This window comes from Pyxicephalus adspersus, chromosome 7 (genome assembly GCF_032062135.1).
Source record: "Pyxicephalus adspersus chromosome 7, UCB_Pads_2.0, whole genome shotgun sequence".
Taxonomy (NCBI): domain Eukaryota; kingdom Metazoa; phylum Chordata; class Amphibia; order Anura; family Pyxicephalidae; genus Pyxicephalus; species Pyxicephalus adspersus.
In genome coordinates, this window is record NC_092864.1 from 54,653,535 (window position 1) to 54,674,345 (window position 20,811).

The following is a 20,811-nucleotide window of genomic DNA, read 5'->3' on the forward strand; positions in this document are numbered from 1 at the left end:
TTATAAATGTAATATAAAATCTATATCATGGAATAATATGAATATCTGTTAGGTCTTACCGGATCGCCTCGTAGACCTTGTTCTCCTCTCTCCCCTCTTCCTCCTTTCTGACCTTTTTCCCCCTAGAGAAAGATACAGGGGACAATTTGAAGATAAAGGTTTATAGACACAACTATAGTAAATAGCTATTTCAAATAGATTAAAAGCAATTGCATACCAATAGATAATGAAATGAGATAAAAAAAAGAAGTTGTATTTACCTATTGTCTGTGCTAGAATATTCTTTATACATTTTATCATCAGTGCAGAAGTAATGTGCCAAAAGGATAAAAATGAGAAATAACTACTTACCCGTGGCCCTGGGCTGCCTATTTCTCCTAAAGATCCTGGAGTGCCTCTTTTACCCTAAAACGATAATCATGTCAAGGTAAGGAATTTAAAAACAAAATTCATGGTAATTCTCTTCGGACAATAACAGAAAGGGTTTACTTACTTCTTCTCCATCTATACCATCCAAGCCAATTTCTCCCACTTCACCCTACAAACACAAACAATGGTTTTATTTATTTTCCTTGTTTGAAAAAGTTGCAGATGTATAGTTAGTGGATAGGAGCTCACCTAAGAGTCCTCTCTTGTATTAAAGTTGAGCTATAGTTATCTAAAAATACCATCATGTGTTCCTTCCTAAAAATTTTACCACCATGATAATGTAATTGGTCTATTGGCAGTAAAGTCATCTAGCTAAATAAGAGGAAAGAATTAGAACACACATTTACTAACACACACTACCTGCTCAATAATTGGAATGTTAGTGTGGAAAGGGATGAGGGCGTGTGGGTGCCTTCATTGTTCTAACCTAAAGTGGTTTTCGTGGATAGTAGCCATAATTATTCCTCTCCTGCTGTCAATGGGGAAAACTGCAAGTGATTTCAAATACATGTACTTGGAAATAACAAGTCATAAATATATTTAAAACACAAATTGGCATTTGACAAGTATAACTCTACTGGAAAGTTACATAGAGATCCTTCATGGCTAGCCAGCACTTAACCATAGAAGAACGACATGGAAAAAAGATACTTAGCATGTTGTAAACTATTGTGAGAAGAAACTTTATTTCCCCCTTGTTTGGCTATAATATAGTGTGGTAGTTATGGTATACTAAGTGAAATTTACAGTAATATTTGTTTTTTAATTTTGGCAAGCACTAAATAAAGTTCTTTGTTTAAGAAACCGATTATCGTTTAATATTGCTGTTTTTTGCCTGCAAACCAATGAACTATGTATTTACAAAACAAATGTCTAAAATATTTAAACTTTGGTTTATTGGCTGAATCTAGGATCTGTATTCTATTTCAAATGGGAAACGGATACAATACAAAGTGTGGCTGTACAATTTCAGTCTGAGGAAATACAAAGTGGAATGTTACAAAATGGCATAATATAATTTAACAGAAATGATGGCACCGCAAAGTTATGGTTAGGTATATCTGTGTGGCAAATCAAATGCCTTTCTCATCTTCCACTATCTGCATCTAGTAGATCAGAATAATTCTGAGTTGGAAAAAGTTTAAACGGACCGGTTTGAAGCATAACAATAATATTAAAATCAAACCAGTTAATAGGCCTGGAACCTTCCTGGATAGGAAATGGGGGAATCAGCTGTGTGTCTCCCTCCCCTCCCACCCATGTATCAAAAGGGTCTCTGGACAAAGTATGTATTATGAGTGAAAATAATATCTTTTATGTTTATACATCATATCATGTATGATATGATTATCTTGTTAATGTATTACTTAATGTGTACAGCTTTATTGTGTGTAACATAACGTTTATCTTACCTTATCTCCAGTGAACCCACGACCACCCTGGAAAAGAACAGAAACAATATTTTTTAGCTTGGAGAAAATATGGCATAATTACTAAACACCAGTTAAAACACAAATCATCTCACCTTGCTTCCTCTTGGACCTGGGCATCCCTGAAAACCTTGTGTTCCATTCACACCAGGAGGACCTCGCTCTCCCTATGGTAAGAATAAACAAGATTAGAAAAAAGTAAATAAATAGATAAAATATCTTAAGTCAGTAAATAAAGATAATGTAAAATTCCGTAGCTTTGAACTTGATTTAATTGCACTAGAAAAGAGAAAATAATACAAATACTGATCATGAACTAAGTCATCGGCACTTACTGGTCCACCTTCTTCTCCTGGGAAGCCTTGGTGTCCTTTGAGACCTGGTAAACCCTACAAAAAAGAGAGAACCATAAAAATAATCTTTTTAGCTCAGTCCAGATAGCTGTACATATTTTATCATAGTCTGCAATTGTAAACAACTACAGTAATGATTCATTACTCAACTCTGGTAAGACTGTGCGGCCATAAGTGCTGTTCATAGTCTATTATTTATTTTGGTAATTTTTTTTCCGCCTCCTATTCCGTCTTTAATGATTTTTTTTTCAGTTTAACCTCATAACTGTTATTGTTAAACATAATACATTTTGCAGTAGCTGTTGATTCTTTATGACTTTAACTGAATGTAACTGGCAAATACATGTGTAGATTGCTCTTATTACTTTCTAATGTGTTCAAAAATAATAAGAGGGAATGGAAAATGTAAATAAAATGAATAAAGGGTAATGGAAAAGAAAAGAGAAATGAAAAACTCATTATACCACATTATTGATTGGTATTATTTATATTATTTGAAACCAACCTTTTGTCCAATGACACCTGGAGGTCCAATATCACCTCTCTGTCCAGAGCATTTACATGGCACTCCACAGCATCCTTTCTCTGCAATGTTATCCTGTGTTAGGAATAAAATAAAACATCAGACACTCACCCAACAAAATTAGTAAATAATTATGTATTTTTTGGCATTAGCTGGGATATTACATTTCTAGAATTATTGAAACTGTTCACACCTTGACCAACATTCTATAAATGTAGGTGCAAAAGATTAATTTGCTTAACAAGGATTTTCTTGCACATAATAAGCATCAGGGTACATTTACCAAAATGTCATTACTAGGATCTCTACAAGTATTATATACATTCCGTTCCCTAAATAAAATTAAACATAACAGTCAATAACTGAGACAAGATTGATTTACCAGCTCTTCAACGATCTCATAATCCAAATCCACACGGTTTAATCTCAATGGGTTATTGTAAGTGAATCCTCTTCCAAATTCTAACTGCATAATTTGATCAAACCTGGGAACACTTTCCAATCCCACAAATAGCAGTGCCTTCACTCCTGTAAAATATGATTTACAAATATTCAAATTTAAAGTAGAATACACTGACAATATATACCCCTATAATGTCTTTAGGTGTTTGTGCAGAGACAACCTATTTAGTGGATATTGCTCAGGTGTATATCACTTATATATTAAAAAAAACAACTAAAACTACCTTACCTCCACTGCTTTAGTCAGACCCCTAAATGAGGTACATACCTAAACTTTGTGAATGACTAAGTCACTTCCATGACAGTTCTGGTGCTTGGTGTTTTGCTGAGCACTGTTCCTAGTCAGCCCTGACTATAGTGACTCTAGGCTTACAAATAAATCATTTGCTTTCTCCAAAGGATTGGGGAAGGGGGTAAGTGCTACTTGGGAATTGATGCTTTTCACTGCATTCACAAAACATGTTTATTGTCAGTTTTTTTGGTAATGCCATTTGTATCAATGGCTACAGCTGTCTTCACACTTTGCAGGTTTACCCCTTACACTGACAATACTGTCTAATTTTTGCCTAAGTGGTTTACTCATGTGTCATGCTGCCAAACCTTTAATTTACTAAAAAAACTAACAGTGCAGAGCCTTTACACCCTACTTAAGCATCATGGTAGCAAATATGTAATGCTATGGAGAAAAAGGATTGTTTTTGGAGAAAATGAACAGGGGGTGGCTACAACAATATTCATTTTAGACAGACTTGCAGATTTCTTTTCTGCCATATTATATGTGATGAATGTAACTTGTTGTAGGGCACTAGAGATGGGCAGGCATTTTGTGAAGTGGATGTTGCTGCAAAAATCCTCTATGTGCATTTGGAGAAATAATTGACTCCTCTGGACATAGTATTGTCATCCAAATTTTTGGGGATAGAGATCAAGGGGTCCAGTGTGAATATGTCCCAAGAGAAATAAACTGCAAGAAAGTATGTCATTGCAACATAATCAATGTTAAAATGTGGCCAGGAAACTTCAGCTTTTAAGGTTTTTGCCATCTTTTCAGGTTAACAGAGATACAGAACTTATAACCGAAATTGCTGGATGGGATTCATTGAGACCTATGAAACTTGTTCAAATTGAAAAAGCATGCTTTTGTTTTCTTTCCAAAATATATGTCTCGGAATAAACTTTGAGTAACAGGCAAAACAAAAAAAACATTTTTATTTGTTTTCATTGCTTTTTTTTTACATGTTCCCCTAAGCCCTCACACCTTTGGGAAAATTAATATAAAACTGTAATTTCACAAAATTTCACTTTCAATACATTTCTCAGTTTCACCCATCCCTATGGGCTACTCTTAATCCAAACATTTATACTTCACTAAAAATATTTTTTCATGAACACTTACCTGAAGCCTGTAGAGCTGCAGAAGCTTGTTGCAATTCAGACATGCTTGCATCCACTCCATCTGTCATGTGGATAACCACCTGTGTATTATGAAAATAGGTATCAGTAAAGCACAATCCACTGTGTACATATCCCTATATTTAATATATAATAGCAGAACTGTCATCACATTTTCAACATTATGGTAAAGAGTGGCTATTCTGTTAATGGAAAAATGTGCTTTTTTAAATTATTTTTAATTGTTTGGGGGAGATCCTCTTCCGTCTTTATCACTGCAGCCTCCTGGAATACTTGGATCACATTCCAGGAGGCTGTGGGCTGCTCTTCCCAAGATCAATCATGCGTCATTAAGGGGCTTTCCTCTAATGTAAAAGAAAACAAAAAAAAAAACAAGTGCTCAATCTCACACATGTGCAGTGAGATCATAACTCATTTTTTTACATTTGGACGAAGACACATCACCCAATGATGCGCGTGCACAAAAAAGAAAGAAGATGGCTGTGTTGAACCAAACAGCAAGCCCCGGAAAGAAGAGCGAACCCAAGACTATTCGGAGCCTGCTGGGCTTAATTTGTGGATAGATCAAGGGCTTTTGCAAGAGTAAAGATAAATGATGATAAATGATGATTTTTTTATTGAAAGCTCCACTGTGTTGTTGAATGATCACACGGCAAATCTTGTGTTTTTCGACCTACAGAAAATGGCTGTTACTCCAATAATAGCCTCACCTAAAAGATTTTCCTTCAACTAGCAATCAGTACCCTCCCTCCTGCTTAGGGTAAACTTTCTAGAAAACAATCTATGTTACCTTTCTCCATTTGGAATATAGTTTTGAATCTCTTAAATGTCCTGTAAAAATCCCCTAAAATGTGGTAAAAGCAATTGATAGCAAACACATGTCCAGGATATGGTATTAAAACAAGATATACCCTAAGTTACTAATCTTTTTTTGACATGCCTAATGAAAAGTACAATGCACACTTTTTATAAAAAGTGAAAGTATACTTTAAGATACAAGATCAAGCATGCTGAAATACTATTTTACTGTACATATTTTTTCTTATATTTGACATTCCATAAAATAAAATACAATTTAAAAGAAATAGTGTTAATGAATTTCATTTGATCTTAGAAATAAATCTATCTATCCTACCTTAACACTGTTGGGTTCCCCAGCATTCTTGAATTTGTTCAGATATGACTGCAGGGTTCGGCCATTCAGCACATACGGTCCTCGAGTGCCCATGGTAGTGATTTTGTCAACCAGTTCTATACGGTAATCAGAAAAGTCAAATGCCTCTACAGGACCTGTCCTGCCCTGCGACAAGACAGCAACTTTCACTGAAGGCTTTTTGTCACCAGTGCAGCTTATTTTTTGCATATTGGAAATCCTTTCCAGTATTTGTCCCAGTTTAGGTTTTAGCCCTCTCTGAAATGCAAACACATCTTGCCCAGGGTTTACATCGACATCAAACCCTATAATCACCTCCAAATTACAATCTGAAAAGAAATGAAAATGATATTATTCCACATGTTCTGTTTGATTTATAATATATTTGTTGTGTAACAACAAAGATCAGAAGAAAAAAGAAGAGGATGAGTAAACACTAACAGTTTTATTAATAAACCAGGGAATCTGAAATTCACTCAAACATTCCCTGGTGGGAATTAATTATTCCCTGTTTTATAAATAGAGGCCCAGGTGGTCTATTTCCACCCAAGATGCACCCAACTTTTGCCTAAAATGTACACACTTTTAAAAGAATTGAATTGGATTGAACCCAATGTGAAAAATATGTACATTTTAAGTAAAAGTTCCATAAATATTGGGTAAAAACATTTATAAATAGATTCTTAAGTCGGAAACTCCGGAGCTGCAGTCTGTTATTAGTATCTGATCTACAGCTTGCAGTTGTTAAGTGTGATCAGTGGGTTGTAGATATAGCAAAAAGGTTGTTGGTATAACAAACAGTAATAACATAGACTACATAACTGAAAACTAAATATCTAAAGGACAGAGTTAAAAAGACTTCAGCTTTACATTGGTGTTCTGTGAAAATCTGGTTTTATGGAAAATCTCTAACTCTGGTTTAGAGTCTGAAGCATACTAGTCATCATGACAGCCAAGCAACTTCAAAGCAAAGATCAGTTAGGAAGTCAGCAGTGGTGGATTGCATTTTGTTTTCTATAAATGTGCCAAAACAGCTTATTAGTTAGGATCAAAAGGGTGTGGGCTTTGTATATAAATACAAAACTGGGTGATCCAAAAAATCTGGAATAGATCTGGTCCAGGACTGAAAACATTTGCTAACAAATAGCAAATGACTTTAAGAAATCCATTCCAGATTTTCTGGATCACCCAGCTTCACTGATGAAACTGTATCCTCCCCAGCCTTGGGGAGCTTTAGTAAATCAGGCCCACTGACTTAAGCAAGCACAATGGGTACATAAACATGTATTTGTCTACAATAAAAAAATATGTGTAATTACATTTTAGAAGTTTTGCCACTATTACTGGCAAGTTTGTGGTTAAAGCGTAAATTAAAATACCAGTAGGAAGAATAGAAATAGAAAAAAGAGACGTGGGAAGCAAAGGAGAAATAGATCCACATACCTTTAACAGCACCAGCTGCATCTGGGCAGATACTTTTCTTCTGTAGAGCTGTTTCTAATGTGATCAGAATCTGCTCATTCAACTCTGAAAGGCCCTGTACATTAGGCACTCTGAAAGCACTTGGTGCTTCACTTGCAATTTTGGAAACTTCTTCATTAGTAATGCTTCCTACTCCGATGGAAAAGACTTTGACTCCTTTGCCAGCTAGAGCAAGTGCTGCAGATTGTCCTTCACTGACTGTCTTTGCTCCTGTGATAATAAAAGCAACCTGAGGAACACCTGTGCCAATTCTACTGCCTGCTTCTTTAACAAAATGCTTGTCCTGCAAGTGACGAATAGCAACGCCAAGGTTGGCCAGGCGTCCTCCTTTAAACTCTGATTTGGCCACAGCATCCATGATCGCATCCCGGTTGGTATGATCTTTTAGGAAAAACTCATCTGTCACATCTGAATTGTACTGAGCCAGCCCTACCTGAAAAGTACCATCGTCCTCCTCAATTACAGCATCCACTATGCCAGAAACAAACTGAAGAACCTCCTTAAAGTTATCTCTCCCCAAATTCATGGAGCCATCCACAAGAAAAACAATATCAGCTTCTTTCTTGCCAGCTAAAAGAGAAAAGTAAGAATTGAGCTTTTAGAATTCTTTTTACAATAATATTTAGCTTCAACAAAGTTCTGAGCCAAAACATTTTTTCTTTACTAACATAAGTATACTATAACTATATTATATATATATACCTTTGTATACATTTTTTATTGTTCACATCATGTAAAAAAAAAAAAACACAGAATGCTAAAATGTGTATAATGCATATACTACGTAAAAGGGGGTGATTGGATGCATTTTCTTCACATTTAAAGGCTCCTATGTGACAGCAGAAACCTTTTCCTGTGATACACAAGCCACATACAGTAAAACTAAACAAATAAATAAAAATGCCCTCTACCTTACATGTGAGCTCAAATTTGCATCATCCCAGACACTGCAGCTCCCAATAGGGGGGGGGGGGGTAAGTTGCGGGGACAGTGCAGTCAGTCCAAAGAAACTGGGCAGGGATAAAAGCCACCCGAAGACTGACAGCCTACAGGCTTGTTGATCAGCAGTGATAATGTTTATAGCCTTGCCCCATGCTATCTCTTCCTACACCATTGCGATAGAATCAAACACTGTCTACATGAAAGATGTAATACTGTTTTGAATTTAGGAACATTTATACTCCATGCAGGGGGGCCCTTCCTCGCAAAGCTATTATAAAATGTACTTGATGTTATGTGTTACTGTTTTTTATTTGCAGTAAAGCATGGGAGTTGATTTACTTAAGTAAAAGTAAAAAAAAAAAAAAAAAAAAAAAAAAAAAAAAAAAAAAAAAAAAAAAAAAAAGTAAAAAAAGAAAACCTAAAAAAAAGAAAAAATGTATGTGCTATGCATGCTTCCACATTATAGCAAGTGCTACCACTGTCCCACCAGTCTCTGTTCTGCTTTTACTCCTAAAATTAGGAGCAGCTATCTTTTTTACAATTGCAAAGATTAAAAAAACAAGAAACAAGAGGCAAAAACACTTACGGGTTACAATTTCTGGCCCTGTTGGTGGAGTTGGATCAACGGGTCCTGTAAAAGACCTTATTATTACACTTTCAACGGTTGGAAGCTCGTTAAATTCTTTGATGGAGAAAAAGTACCGTGGATCTGACACTATGGTTTCTAATTCAGTCCTGTCAGCACCACTGGTACCTACAGCAAATGATTTCACCCCAATGGTTCCAAGTACTCTTGCACCTCCCCTGACATCATCTGCAGATCTTCCACCAGTGAGTAGCACTAAAAATTGTGGAACTCCTTCTTCTACTCCACTGCCAGCGGATTTCACAAAATGATTTTTGACCACAAAATCCAGTGCTTTCCCAATGTTAACTGACGTTCCTCCTTTGAGTCGTAGACGACGGATACTGTTGATCAAGGCTTGTTTGTTAGGATGGGTTTTTAGGAAGAACTCTGTGGTAGGGTCATTACTGAACTGAACCAGACCAACTCTGACTTTGTTAGGTTCAACTTGAAAGCTTTGAATAACCTTAATAATGAGATCCCTGATATTTGCCAGCCCTTCAGGACCTGTTCTTGTAGAACTATCAACCAAGAAGACCACATCCTTTCTGTCTGGATCACTTTCTATAAAGAAAAAAAAGTAGTACATGGAGCATTATGATGTTGTTGTGAATCCCCAGAAATAACGCAACAAGGTTAATTACACTTTTCCTCTTACTAAATAAAAATAAAGTACAGTAACCTAAAGCCAACTGTATATCTTTCTAAATGTTGTGTATCTGGCTCTAACACCAGTAATTTTAGTTTCTGTGTATTATATTATGTTGAAAAACATAAAGAATAATTACCAGTAGGAACAGCTGGGACTCTTTCATAGATTTTTTTTATCCCTTCTTGGTCCAAGGTTGTGACAGATGTCAGCAGTCTTTGCTCCAAGGTTGGCAGTTCCCGGAAGCTAGAAACCTCATAAATGAAATCCTTAGTCAAGGCAATTTTATTGGCCTGCTTAGAATCCATGTTCTTTCCAATCAAGTAAGGAACAACAGAAGATGCTTTAATCTGTCTTGCTCCCTCATCTATATCATCAGATGAAGGTCCAGAAGAGGCCAATATAAGGAACTGAGGGACTTGCTCCTCTATTCGGCTTCCAGCTGGCCTTGAAAATATGTTCTTAGACACATACTCTAAGGCATTACCGATATTTGCTGATGATCCTCCTTTTGGTTTCATCCTTCTCACTGCATTTTGTACCTCATCTTTGGTGGAATGAGCATTTAACAAAAACTCAACACTAGGAACTTCACTGTACTGGATCACAGCCACACGAGTATTATCTTGACTGACATCCATTTTTTCTACTAGGTGTCCAATTAGCTCTTTTACATTGTTAAACTCAGAAGTAGCACCCCTTGAACCATCTATGAGAAACACGACATCCTTCTTTGTGCCTAAAATGAGTTCAATACACAATTAATATTTCTTGATAAAAGTCTTGATAAAAAGCCATAGGAAAAAAATTAAGCTTTGCAAAATTTAGTTTACATGGAAATATTGGAATTCTTCAAAGAATCTTTATTATATTTTTTCATAATATACAGTAATTTTTATTGGATATACTGTATAGCTTCATTAAAAAATACAATGATAAATGCTAGTACCATTGCACTGACACTTACCTCCATAGGTGACAGTTGGGCGTGACTGTATCAGAATATCAATGTCACCAGTGGTAAGTTCAGACACTCTTGTTGTTATGGTCTGGTAAACATTTCCTAGTTCGCTGATGTCAGGAACAGAAACTGCAAAATCTGGAATGAAAGAAATTGTTTGCAGCTCAGCTGGGTCAGCATTGCGGACACCGATGGCAAATGGAACTACTCCAGATCTCTTGAGTTCTATAGCTGGTCTACCGACATCATCTCTTGACCTGCCACCGGTCAACAATATTAGGAACTGGGGCACTCCTTCAGAAGCCCGACTACCAGCTGAGCTGGTAAATACATTTCTAGTAACATAGTCCAAAGCTGCCCCTGTGTTTAATGGTGTTCCTCCAATAGGTGATAGACTCTGAACAGCACTGAGGACTCCCTGGCGGTCTGGGTGACTGTTAAGCTGGAAGCTGGGTCTTGTGGTATCACTGTACTGAACAACTCCTATACGAATTCTATCCTGATGAACATCAAGACCCTCAACCACTCTTTGAATAAAGGAGCGTAGAGATGGAAAGCTTGTTCTGCCTTCGTTGGATCCATCAATCAAAAATACAATGTCCTTCCTTTTGCTTATGTCATCTATATAATAAAACAAGTTAAATTAATACAAGCTCATGGATTTGCACTATGTTCGTATTTTAAATACAAAAATATTTCCTTTTTCACAACATTTAAGATTGGAATTTCCAAGTCAGCATGACATTTAAATCTAATACAAAGTATTTTTTCACCACTATATGCAATCTGTGAAAATATTAATGCAATCAACAGTTTGTATCACACCTAAACTTTCTGTAAAAATGTATTTGTTGAACATTTCAGAAAACTGTATTTCTAGCATATCCAGATATATATTTAAGCAGAAGGCTTAATTGCATCAATTCCCCATGCTTCTGTATGGTATAGTGTATCTTCAGTATTGTAGACATTAACTGGTCAAAAACTGCTCGCCTTTCTATACCCTCAATGATTTTCAGTTCACTGCTTAGCAAATAGCTTTGCATACAAGCATGATTTAAATGATGATCAATCATGATGATCAATCATGATCAATCAAATCAATCATGATTTTAATCTGATATAATATAATAAATAATATAAATAATTTCAGGGATTTACTTTTCTTACCTATTTACTCCTCAAATAGCCAAATGATATAGATTAACAATTACCAATCTATCTTAAAATCTTATAAAATAGATTCTCATTGGAGAACCTAGGATATCCAGCAAACCTGGAATGAATTCCTTCAAACTCATTTGCAATTAGTTAGCAAACGTTTTCAGTCACGGACAAGATCTGTTCCAGGTTTTCTGGATAACCCAGTTCCTCATTTTGGAGAGCTTTTTTTAAAATCAGACCCATTTAATCGGTGGAAAATGGATGCATGGGTTCCACTAGGCTACTTAAAAATCTATTTAATAAAAAATGTTAGCATATTAATGGAATAACCTAGGCCATTTATAAGATAATTATTGCACATATGGTAAAAAAGGGGCTGGGGAATATTGGAATCAGACAAAAGCCTCACAGTTATTTTAATTCAGTACAAGAAACTAGTCTGGAAAGTGGTTTACTAATAATGTATCAAAAACTTTTTCTAAAATGTCCAAAATGCATTAGGCTTTCGAAATTAAACTGTAGATTCCAATGGAATTCTAGTGCAAGTTTTGAAATACTATGTGCCTGTGAAGTTACTCTACTAAAGATTGAAAGCTATAAATTCAGTGTGGTTTTATTAGTGTTGAATTAAATATTGGTAATATATAATTCTGTCTGCCAACTTTTCTTTTTTGCTATTCATTTTTTAAGCAAATAGCAAAATTATGAATATGACTGTTATAGATATTACAATAGCATTAATTTGTTATGCATGTTTTTTTTTTACATTTTAAAAGAACAAAATGGGCACTAAGTGACTGTAGGTCACATCTCTGTACAGCTGTCATAAAGGCTCCGTTCTTCATGGAAAGTTGGCTATTGGCTAATAATGCATGATGCATTTGACGTAGTCACAAACGTTACTATACAATTAAGGTCTTGTGGTCCTTTAACCAATTATGCCCTTAAGTATTATATTTTTTTTGCTTTCTCTGTGAATGAATCTACATTTTAAAGAAAGAAATACAGTTCCCACTTAATTCTTATACAAATAAAAATGTTAAAAAAACAGCAATTTTTTTTTCGTTTTTGTTTGTGTGCTTCATTTTTTGCCAAGAATAAAAGAGAAGGTAAGTACTTACAAGACTGTGTTGGCAGCTCAACTGAAATAGTTTTTATGAGATTAACAAACTGGGATTGGATGGTAGAAAGATCTGTAACAGATTCTGAGGATAAAATAAACTGTGGAGCCAAAACAATCTTCTCAAGTTCCTCAGCTTCAGCCTTTAGTGTCTTGACTGCAAATGTCACAATACCAGCTGTCTTCAGTCTATTAGCTGCATTATCTACACTGTCAGTAGATTTTCCTGCTGCAAGCAACACTAAGTACTGTGGTACACCCTCTCGGATCCTACTTCCAGACTCCGGTGTGAAAAGGCTGTCATGAGCATATTCCAGTGCAACTCCAAGTCTAAACTCTTTGCTTGGTCTGAACCTCATTTTTCGGACTGCACTGACTACATCAGCCTTGGTGGCATATGAATCAAACTTAAATTCCACTTTGACATTTTCACCAACTAAGCCCACAGCGACGCGAGTGCCATCTGGGCTAACATCGAGATCATCAATGATGCTTGCCACAAAATCTCGTACAGCAGGAAACTTTCCAGCAATATTTGAAGAGCCATCAATCAGGAATAAGATGTCCCGTTTGCTGTCTGCCACTGTACAAAACAAATGTAACAGTTATAAAAATCCTAAAAAACTTTTTTTAGTCTAGGCAAAGAATAAGTGATTTTTTTGTGTCCAATACGTCGCAAGATCAGATATTGCCTGTTTATTAGGCGGTTGCTGATCGCTACATAGAACAGTCGACCCCATCCATTGGCATATTGTAATGATGCTGATCTCCAGACAGATATCAGATCTTATTTAAATTTTTATTTGCCGCTTACTTACAAACTGAAGATTCAATTCAGAGACTTGGAAATGGCAAATGCCATTAAGTTTCAGTCAACACAGATTCTCAAGAAACTGTTTTTCCGATAAGATAAAAAATGTTTGAGTTTATCCTAAAAAAATTGTTAATATAAATGTTTCCTCTTCAGAAATTGTTTCTAGTATGTTACACATACTGTACATGGAAAGACTAAAAAAAAAGCTTGAATTGTCGTCGTATTGGACGGAAAAGTGCCTGTGCCTAGTGAAATCCTTTTAAAAAATTGATATAGAAAATTTATAGTAAAAACGCTAACATTCTTCAATGTACAATAAAAACATTTCTCAAGCAGCAGAAAATATAAGTGGAGGAAATTAAAAAGTATTCAAAGATGAATACACTATTCCATATATTCCCTGTCATTGTTCACTCTTGCTATTTGGATCCAAAAAAGGAATTTCTGGGGTGAATTGGCTGCAGCTGGATTAAACAGCACCATTTACAGTTATTTCCAAGTTAGATTTTCTGCCCACTATGATCAGACATTATGACATTGAAATTCAGACGAAGACCAATATTCTCTCATCTCATCTCAATTTATGGATACATAGAAAAGTAGGACTATTTTATTTTGTCTAGGGTAAAAATACAAAAATTTTGCCCTTTGCAAAATTCCTAGCCTACATGTGAGCCTCGCGCATACGCAGCCGCTGTTCAACATACAGAAAGTGATGATGTGCAATACGTAATGTTCCACATATTATACAGAATGAAGCGCCGATGAATAAAGCGTGAAAAGCACAAAATACATAATGAAAGTATGGAATAGAAAACAACAACAGCATCAAGAATGGGATGATGTGGAATATGGAATGTACACCACAGTGTACAGAATGGGATGGGGTGGAATATGAAGTGTGCAGGACAGCACAGAATGATGGTGTGGAATAGGGAATATACAAAACAATGTACAGAATAAATAATTATTCTGTATGAAATACAGAATAATGCACAGGATATGGAATGAGGCATGTGAAATAGGGGATAACACAAAGATTTGGGTTGTTTTAACATATGAAATGTACATCACATTGCGTAAAGTAGAAATGATGTGGAACTGGGAATGTAAATCACAACATACAGAATTAAACATTTTTAGAATAGGAAATGTATAGCACAGTGTACAAAATTAGGTCGCGTAGAATATAGAATGTACGGCCCTGTGCAAAGTGTACAGAATTCTTCTATAGGAATATACTGCACAATGCAGAAAATGAGACAATGTGGATTAGGGATTGAACATCCCAGCATACATAAGAATACGCGAATAGGGAATGTACAGCACAGCGTACATGAAAAGGCAGTGCGGAATTGGGAATGTATAACACAGCAAACAGAATCAGAACATCAGAACAGAAGTAGAGGATCCAAAATTTGGGACTTTTAAGCCCAATTCATTCAGGCTTAAGGTATAAAATTAGTAAAAAAAATTATTAAATACATTGTTACAAACCAATAATAAAAACGCACACTCCGTCGACAGTTGGAACATCACATTTTGGTATCCCTGCAAGAGATATTTACCAGTGTGGTGTGTTTTTATTATTGTTATGTAACGGTGTATTTATTTAATTTGTTTTTTACTCATTTTATACCTTAAGCCTGAATGAATTGGCCTTAAAAGTCCCACATTTTAGATCCTCCACTTCTCTTCTGATGTTAACTGAGGATGTGGCCTTAAGAGTATTTGCCTAGAGGGATCTCAACATTCTCCAATACGGAATGAGAACAATTTGAAATATGAAATGTAAAGCACACAGAATGAGGTGATATGGAACAGTGAGCATACAGTGCAGCAACCAGAATGGAGAGGCATGGAATAGGTCATGTACAGCACAGTGCACAAAATGAAGTGATGTTGAATACAGAATGTACAGCTCAGCACACAGAATGAAGATGTTCTGAATTATGAAATCTTTAGCACAGCTTAAAAAATGAGGCATCCTTAGAGGACTGGCAAACCAGCCTACATTTATTATACAGTACAATTATTTTTAGCGGCTAGTCTGACTGACAGCAGGCTTTTGTCAATAGCAATTTGTCCACCAAACCATGCAATGTATTTTTCTGTAAAATGTGTTCAGATATGTTGCAATGTAAACACACGTATTAAGAAAGAAAACATCATTTAACATGGTCTTACCAGCTGGCACTGACTGTACTAGAGTACGTATATCAGATGAGGAAAGTGAACTGACACGTTGAGAGAAAGACTGGTAAGATCTCTCCAGCTGGTTGACATCAGGAACAAAAAGAACAAAATCAGAAGAAAGAGAGATGGTCTGAAGCTCAGTCTGATCAGCTCTGCTAGTTCCGATGGCATATGGCACAACGCCGCTGGCCTTGAGGGAAGTGGCGGGTCCCCTCACATCATCTCTAGATCTCCCAGCTGCCAGCAAAATCAGAAATTGTGGTACTCCTTCTGCTGCTCGACTTCCAGCTGACGCAGTGAAAATGTTTCTCTGTACATAATCTAAGGCAGCACCTGTGTTCAATGTAGACCCTCCAATGGGAGTCATGCTCTGAATAGATCTTATTACATCTTGGCGGTCTGAGTACGTGTTAAGTTGGAACTCAGGTCTGGAGGAGTCACTGTACTGGATAACAGCAATGCGTACTCTGTCTTGACCCACATCAAGGAACTCTACCACCCTCTGAACAAAGTTCTTGAGAAATGGAAAACTAGACCTGGCATCGTCTGAGCCATCAATCAAGAAAACTACATCCTTCTTGAATTCTGGATCCACTGTTAGCAGAGTCAACAGAGAATGAGAGAAAGGGTAGAGAGTATTAGTAGAGTATATTTTTTGTGAAATTAGTCAATTTATGCAGTTGAAAAGAGAAAAGGTCTGTTTATAAAAAGTATAGATATTTCATAAGACAAAAATGTTAAATTTCAGTGAGTTAATTGAAGAATAAAATACCATTTAAAAATTAGAATTAGTTAACCAGAAATTAACTGTTATTATCTATAATAAGTTCCCCACAAATACACACCTGAAATCGTTAAATGGTTTAGAAGTTGTAAATATACCAGAGTTGTGAATTATTATTCAGTGTGCTCTAGGACATGCTAAATGTACTGGAAAGTACTTTTCCAAATTCATCAATTGCCCAATCCCTCCAGAATTTTACTGTCTTTTGATTTTCATTTGCACATACTTACATATAAACATTTATTCAAAATTACTCAAATAATTACTTACAAGAAACCATAACATGTATCTCTGTTTACTGTAACTTGCAAGTAACCCCTATGTCAAGTTCATATAATCTGAACTCAAAGTGCAAATTACACCATTTGTTTCTAAACAGCTTCTTTATAGTCACTTGTATAGGAATGTTTTGTTTTTATCAAGGAATATATAACTTTTAATTCTAGGATCTGTTTGTGATTACTCACTACAAACCTCTAATGCATAACACAGCTGTATTTGTTTCATACATATGATACAAAGTAAAGGTGCAAAGGCCCAAAATAATTTTAGACCTTTTCTCACATACCTTCCACATCAGCAAATTAAGCTTGAATACAGTCAGCAAAGTAAAATAGTCATGGTAACAAAAAACTAACAAACAGAGAATTTCCTCTAAACAATATTTTTTCAGCGGCCTTTAAGTACATTTTAAATAACTAAAAAAGAAAAGACCAGAGAAAAAGAAAAAGACATTACCTTCTGTTATTGTCACCTCAGTAACTTCTCCTCTAACGAAGGATGTAAGAGGTGTTATGATTTGCGTGCTGAGGCCAGGCAAGGACCTGATATCATCCAGATCATAAACCAGTTGAGGGTTAAATGCAATGGTTTCCAACTCCTGCTTATCCGCATCTCCGACCCCAACACAAAAAGTCAAAACCCTTGATCTTAAGAGGTCTTTTGCAGCAACCTGAATGTTGTCTGAGGACTTCCCAGCCACCAAAACCACGAGAATCTGTGGAACGTTTTCCTCTATTCTGCTGCCAGCACTGCTTGTAAAATGATTGCGGAGAACAAACTGAAGTGCTGAGCCAACGTTTACGAGATCACCCCCTTTTATTCTTAACTGCCCCAAACGATTAACAAGATCAGATTTTGAGGTCAGTGTGTTTAGATAGAACTCAGTTCTGGGGGTGTCACTAAACTGGGCCAAGCCAACTCTAGTGCCTTCACTGCTGATACCAAGGTTGTTAATGATATTGATGAGAAAGTCTCTGACTAATGGAAAGTTGGCATTTCCAACGTTGATGGAACCATCCACTAGGAACACGATGTCTCTTTGGTTTATAACTGCAAGTTGGTGGGTGGAGGATACAGAAAACAATGAACATGACATCACAGCAAATTCAGCTTAGCAAGATCATTTAATGCATGTGTTTACACAATGTAGACACATAACTCTTAATAATGCTTAGAGGGCAGCCAAAGAAGGGAATGACAATGAAATCAGAGCAACTTAGCATAGTTAGTCTTAGACATTATCTTCCATCTACTAAATAATTATTATAAATAGTATTCCTTATGGTATGTTGTGTAATTAATCAGGTTATCCTCACATCAAACCATACCAAAGTAAATGTTTGGTGCAATAAAACAAGCCCAGGAAGATAGAAATAGGACAGTTTCTTTGCTGAGTTTTATATTGGTGGAAGTTACAGGTCTGCCACTGTGATCCTGGCTTTACTACAAAGTGTATTGCCTCAAACAAGCATGCAGGCCATGATGTCTTAAGTCCTGCATGCTTGCACGGTTTGTAGTAAAGCAATTTAAAAGCAAGGGCTTATCTTAAAAGCAAATCAGAAATGGCAGCTATCTTATTCCTATCTTTACATGTTCTGTTTAAAGGCCACAATAAATGCTTTTAGCTTTGTTTGTACAATCATAATCCATGAGACACACCTCTCAGTCATCTTTATTTTTCAGGACATATGGTAGGGTATGATTTCACTGAAATAAAGTGAGGTCTGGGGTATAGTACTTTGAGTTATATGAATTTCATGTTTTTCAACCCAAGCCAAAAGCAAAAGCCCTACTTTACAGCCCCCAAGAATATTTCCCCACAAAGTCATTAAAAAAGAAAAGCAAGGCTGTTAAGCAAAATCTCGGGAAATCAATAAAAAGAAGATATACTTGGGCAATATCTATGTTCTCTAGAGTTCCACCAAACATTACAAATGTAGTTCTGGGTGAATCCTTTAAGTATGAACTACAGCATCATAATGCACTAAAAAATGATGTTCATCAGCTTCTTGTACAACTTGTATTTACTTGGTGAAAATGAAATAGCATAGCTATCTACAGTCATTTTTAAAAAGGACATCTCTGCTAGTATTCACACCATCATTAAAGCACTTTGTCCAATCTCTCACGAATGACCAGATCATGCCTTCAAATCCAATTGAAGAAGTGTTCCATGATGTAATGCATACTAGCCAGTGAGCCCAATATATACCACCCATTGCATCTGACAAATATAAAGCATAGAAAAATTGGCACTAAACAATTCTATGTAGATGGAAGTCATAAAATGAGTAACCACAATAAAGTTTTAAAACAGAAGAAAATGAAAGAGGAAGAAGAATGACAGAAGAAATCATTAGGGAGAATGAAGAAAGTAGAAAAGACATAATGCTGTATGTTTCAAGTTCATTCTGGTTTTATCTCACAATCTAATTCTTAATTAATGTTTTGCCATCCTGAAATTCAAATGGCAGATCCCTCTGCTGCATAACAAGCACTTTTACCATTAGTTCTACAGTAAAACCAACCTTGTGGGTAGATACTGTTAGGTCCTTTTTTTTAAACATGGACTATAAGGTCATCTTTATATCACAAAAAGCATTACCTTCACAGGGTAAAAGAACCAAATCCCAGCAGTTTAACAATACCCACAGCACTCCACACAGCTGCTATGGGACTTGCAGGTGGGATGGCATCCTATTAGGTAGATCGTGAAGCACAATTTACATGGAAAAACTCTGTTTATGTGATAACAATACAAATCCAGTACTGCATCAGTGCAGGTTGAAGAGGTTGCTAATGACATTGACCCCCTGTAAGGTCTCCAGTATCGAAATGCTGATATCAGATGCTTAGGAGGAGTATTCAGATCAGTTTTTTCCTTTATACATTTATTTATCTGTTTTAGCTATGTTGATTTATAGCTCCGAGAAGATCTATTGCAGTCTCTACCCAGCACTGTGTATGCATAATACATTTTTTCTAAGGCTTAATGACATGTCACCTGAAATTTGTAGTTCTGCAAAAAAGTCAGTTGGTATAAACTAAAACAAGTTTGTATTAGGATTAGTTCTTGTGTGCAGGAAAATTAACAATCATAAGATGTAACTGCAGAAAAAAAGGTGAAGAAGCAAAACTGAACAAGAGTTGTAGTTGCAAGAAAAATGATTATTACAATATTTTACATTATTCTTATTATTTATTGTTATTTCCTAAGAAACATTGTGTTAGGCATGCAGGGTTAATTTCAGTGTTGGCCAGAATGTTTCCTCCTGTGCACCTGATATCAGCCCTTCTTGACTGTAAACTTCATTAGGAGTACAGGGTCATTACCACAACTCTGAAATTTCTAAAAAAATACATTACTGGATTTGAATTGTATCATATCTTCATGTGCCAACAAAAATATTATTTAAAATGCCTACTGAGGCTCTCAATTACCCCTGGGCCCTATAGTAGCAGAATAGGCTGCTATGGCTCATGGTATGCCACTCGTGCGATTGCTATTGCTGACTATAAAACTATGTCTTTTAGCACTGACTTGCTGTAGCAGGTAAAGTGATCGATGACACTTAAGGTCGAGGGTCCTTTCAGACCCATATGTCACAGCTGTGTGAAAAAAATGGGGGAGGTTGAGCTTGCAGACAGTGGCCCTAAAGGTTGATTTCCTAACAACTAACTCTGGAACCAGTCCCAAGTGGTGTATGGACTATGCTAATAATTCTCCTGGAACCTCTCCTGTGTTATCTATATACCTACAGAACGTCAGCACATATGTACCCTAAATGTTTGAGTAATTGTGAGCGAAAGGTTACAACCTAAGAAGATGCAACTCTTGTGTACAAGTCCCAAAAAAAAATCTTAAACTACTTTTAGCGTAGAAATATGTGAAAGTCACAAAAACTTAGTTAGTTTAAAGAAAACATTGCAACAATACCTCAAAATGTGGCTTGTGATTCATTATACTTTCATTTAAAGTACAAACACTGTGTCAGCCTTTGAATCTTAGGCACATAACCCAAATTAAAG

General features: G+C 36.0%; 1 protein-coding gene across 1 annotated transcript in view; it reads right to left on the bottom strand.

Moving 5' to 3' along the window:
• The window catches only part of COL6A3 (collagen type VI alpha 3 chain), a 76,650-nt gene that overhangs the window by 29,335 nt on the left and 26,504 nt on the right, over nt 1-20,811 (bottom strand). Inside the window, exons 4-20 of the mRNA XM_072418513.1 lie at nt 17,239-17,832; nt 15,708-16,310; nt 12,708-13,289; nt 10,429-11,043; nt 9,601-10,200; nt 8,774-9,376; nt 7,207-7,815; nt 5,746-6,092; nt 4,594-4,672; nt 3,118-3,263; nt 2,718-2,810; nt 2,195-2,248; nt 1,955-2,026; nt 1,842-1,868; nt 494-538; nt 352-405; nt 60-122 (exon numbers count right to left, since the gene is read on the bottom strand). Coding sequence (XP_072274614.1) covers nt 60-122; nt 352-405; nt 494-538; nt 1,842-1,868; nt 1,955-2,026; nt 2,195-2,248; nt 2,718-2,810; nt 3,118-3,263; nt 4,594-4,672; nt 5,746-6,092; nt 7,207-7,815; nt 8,774-9,376; nt 9,601-10,200; nt 10,429-11,043; nt 12,708-13,289; nt 15,708-16,310; nt 17,239-17,832 — 5,186 coding nt within the window. The remainder of the gene's footprint in view (nt 1-59; nt 123-351; nt 406-493; nt 539-1,841; nt 1,869-1,954; nt 2,027-2,194; nt 2,249-2,717; nt 2,811-3,117; nt 3,264-4,593; nt 4,673-5,745; nt 6,093-7,206; nt 7,816-8,773; nt 9,377-9,600; nt 10,201-10,428; nt 11,044-12,707; nt 13,290-15,707; nt 16,311-17,238; nt 17,833-20,811) is intronic.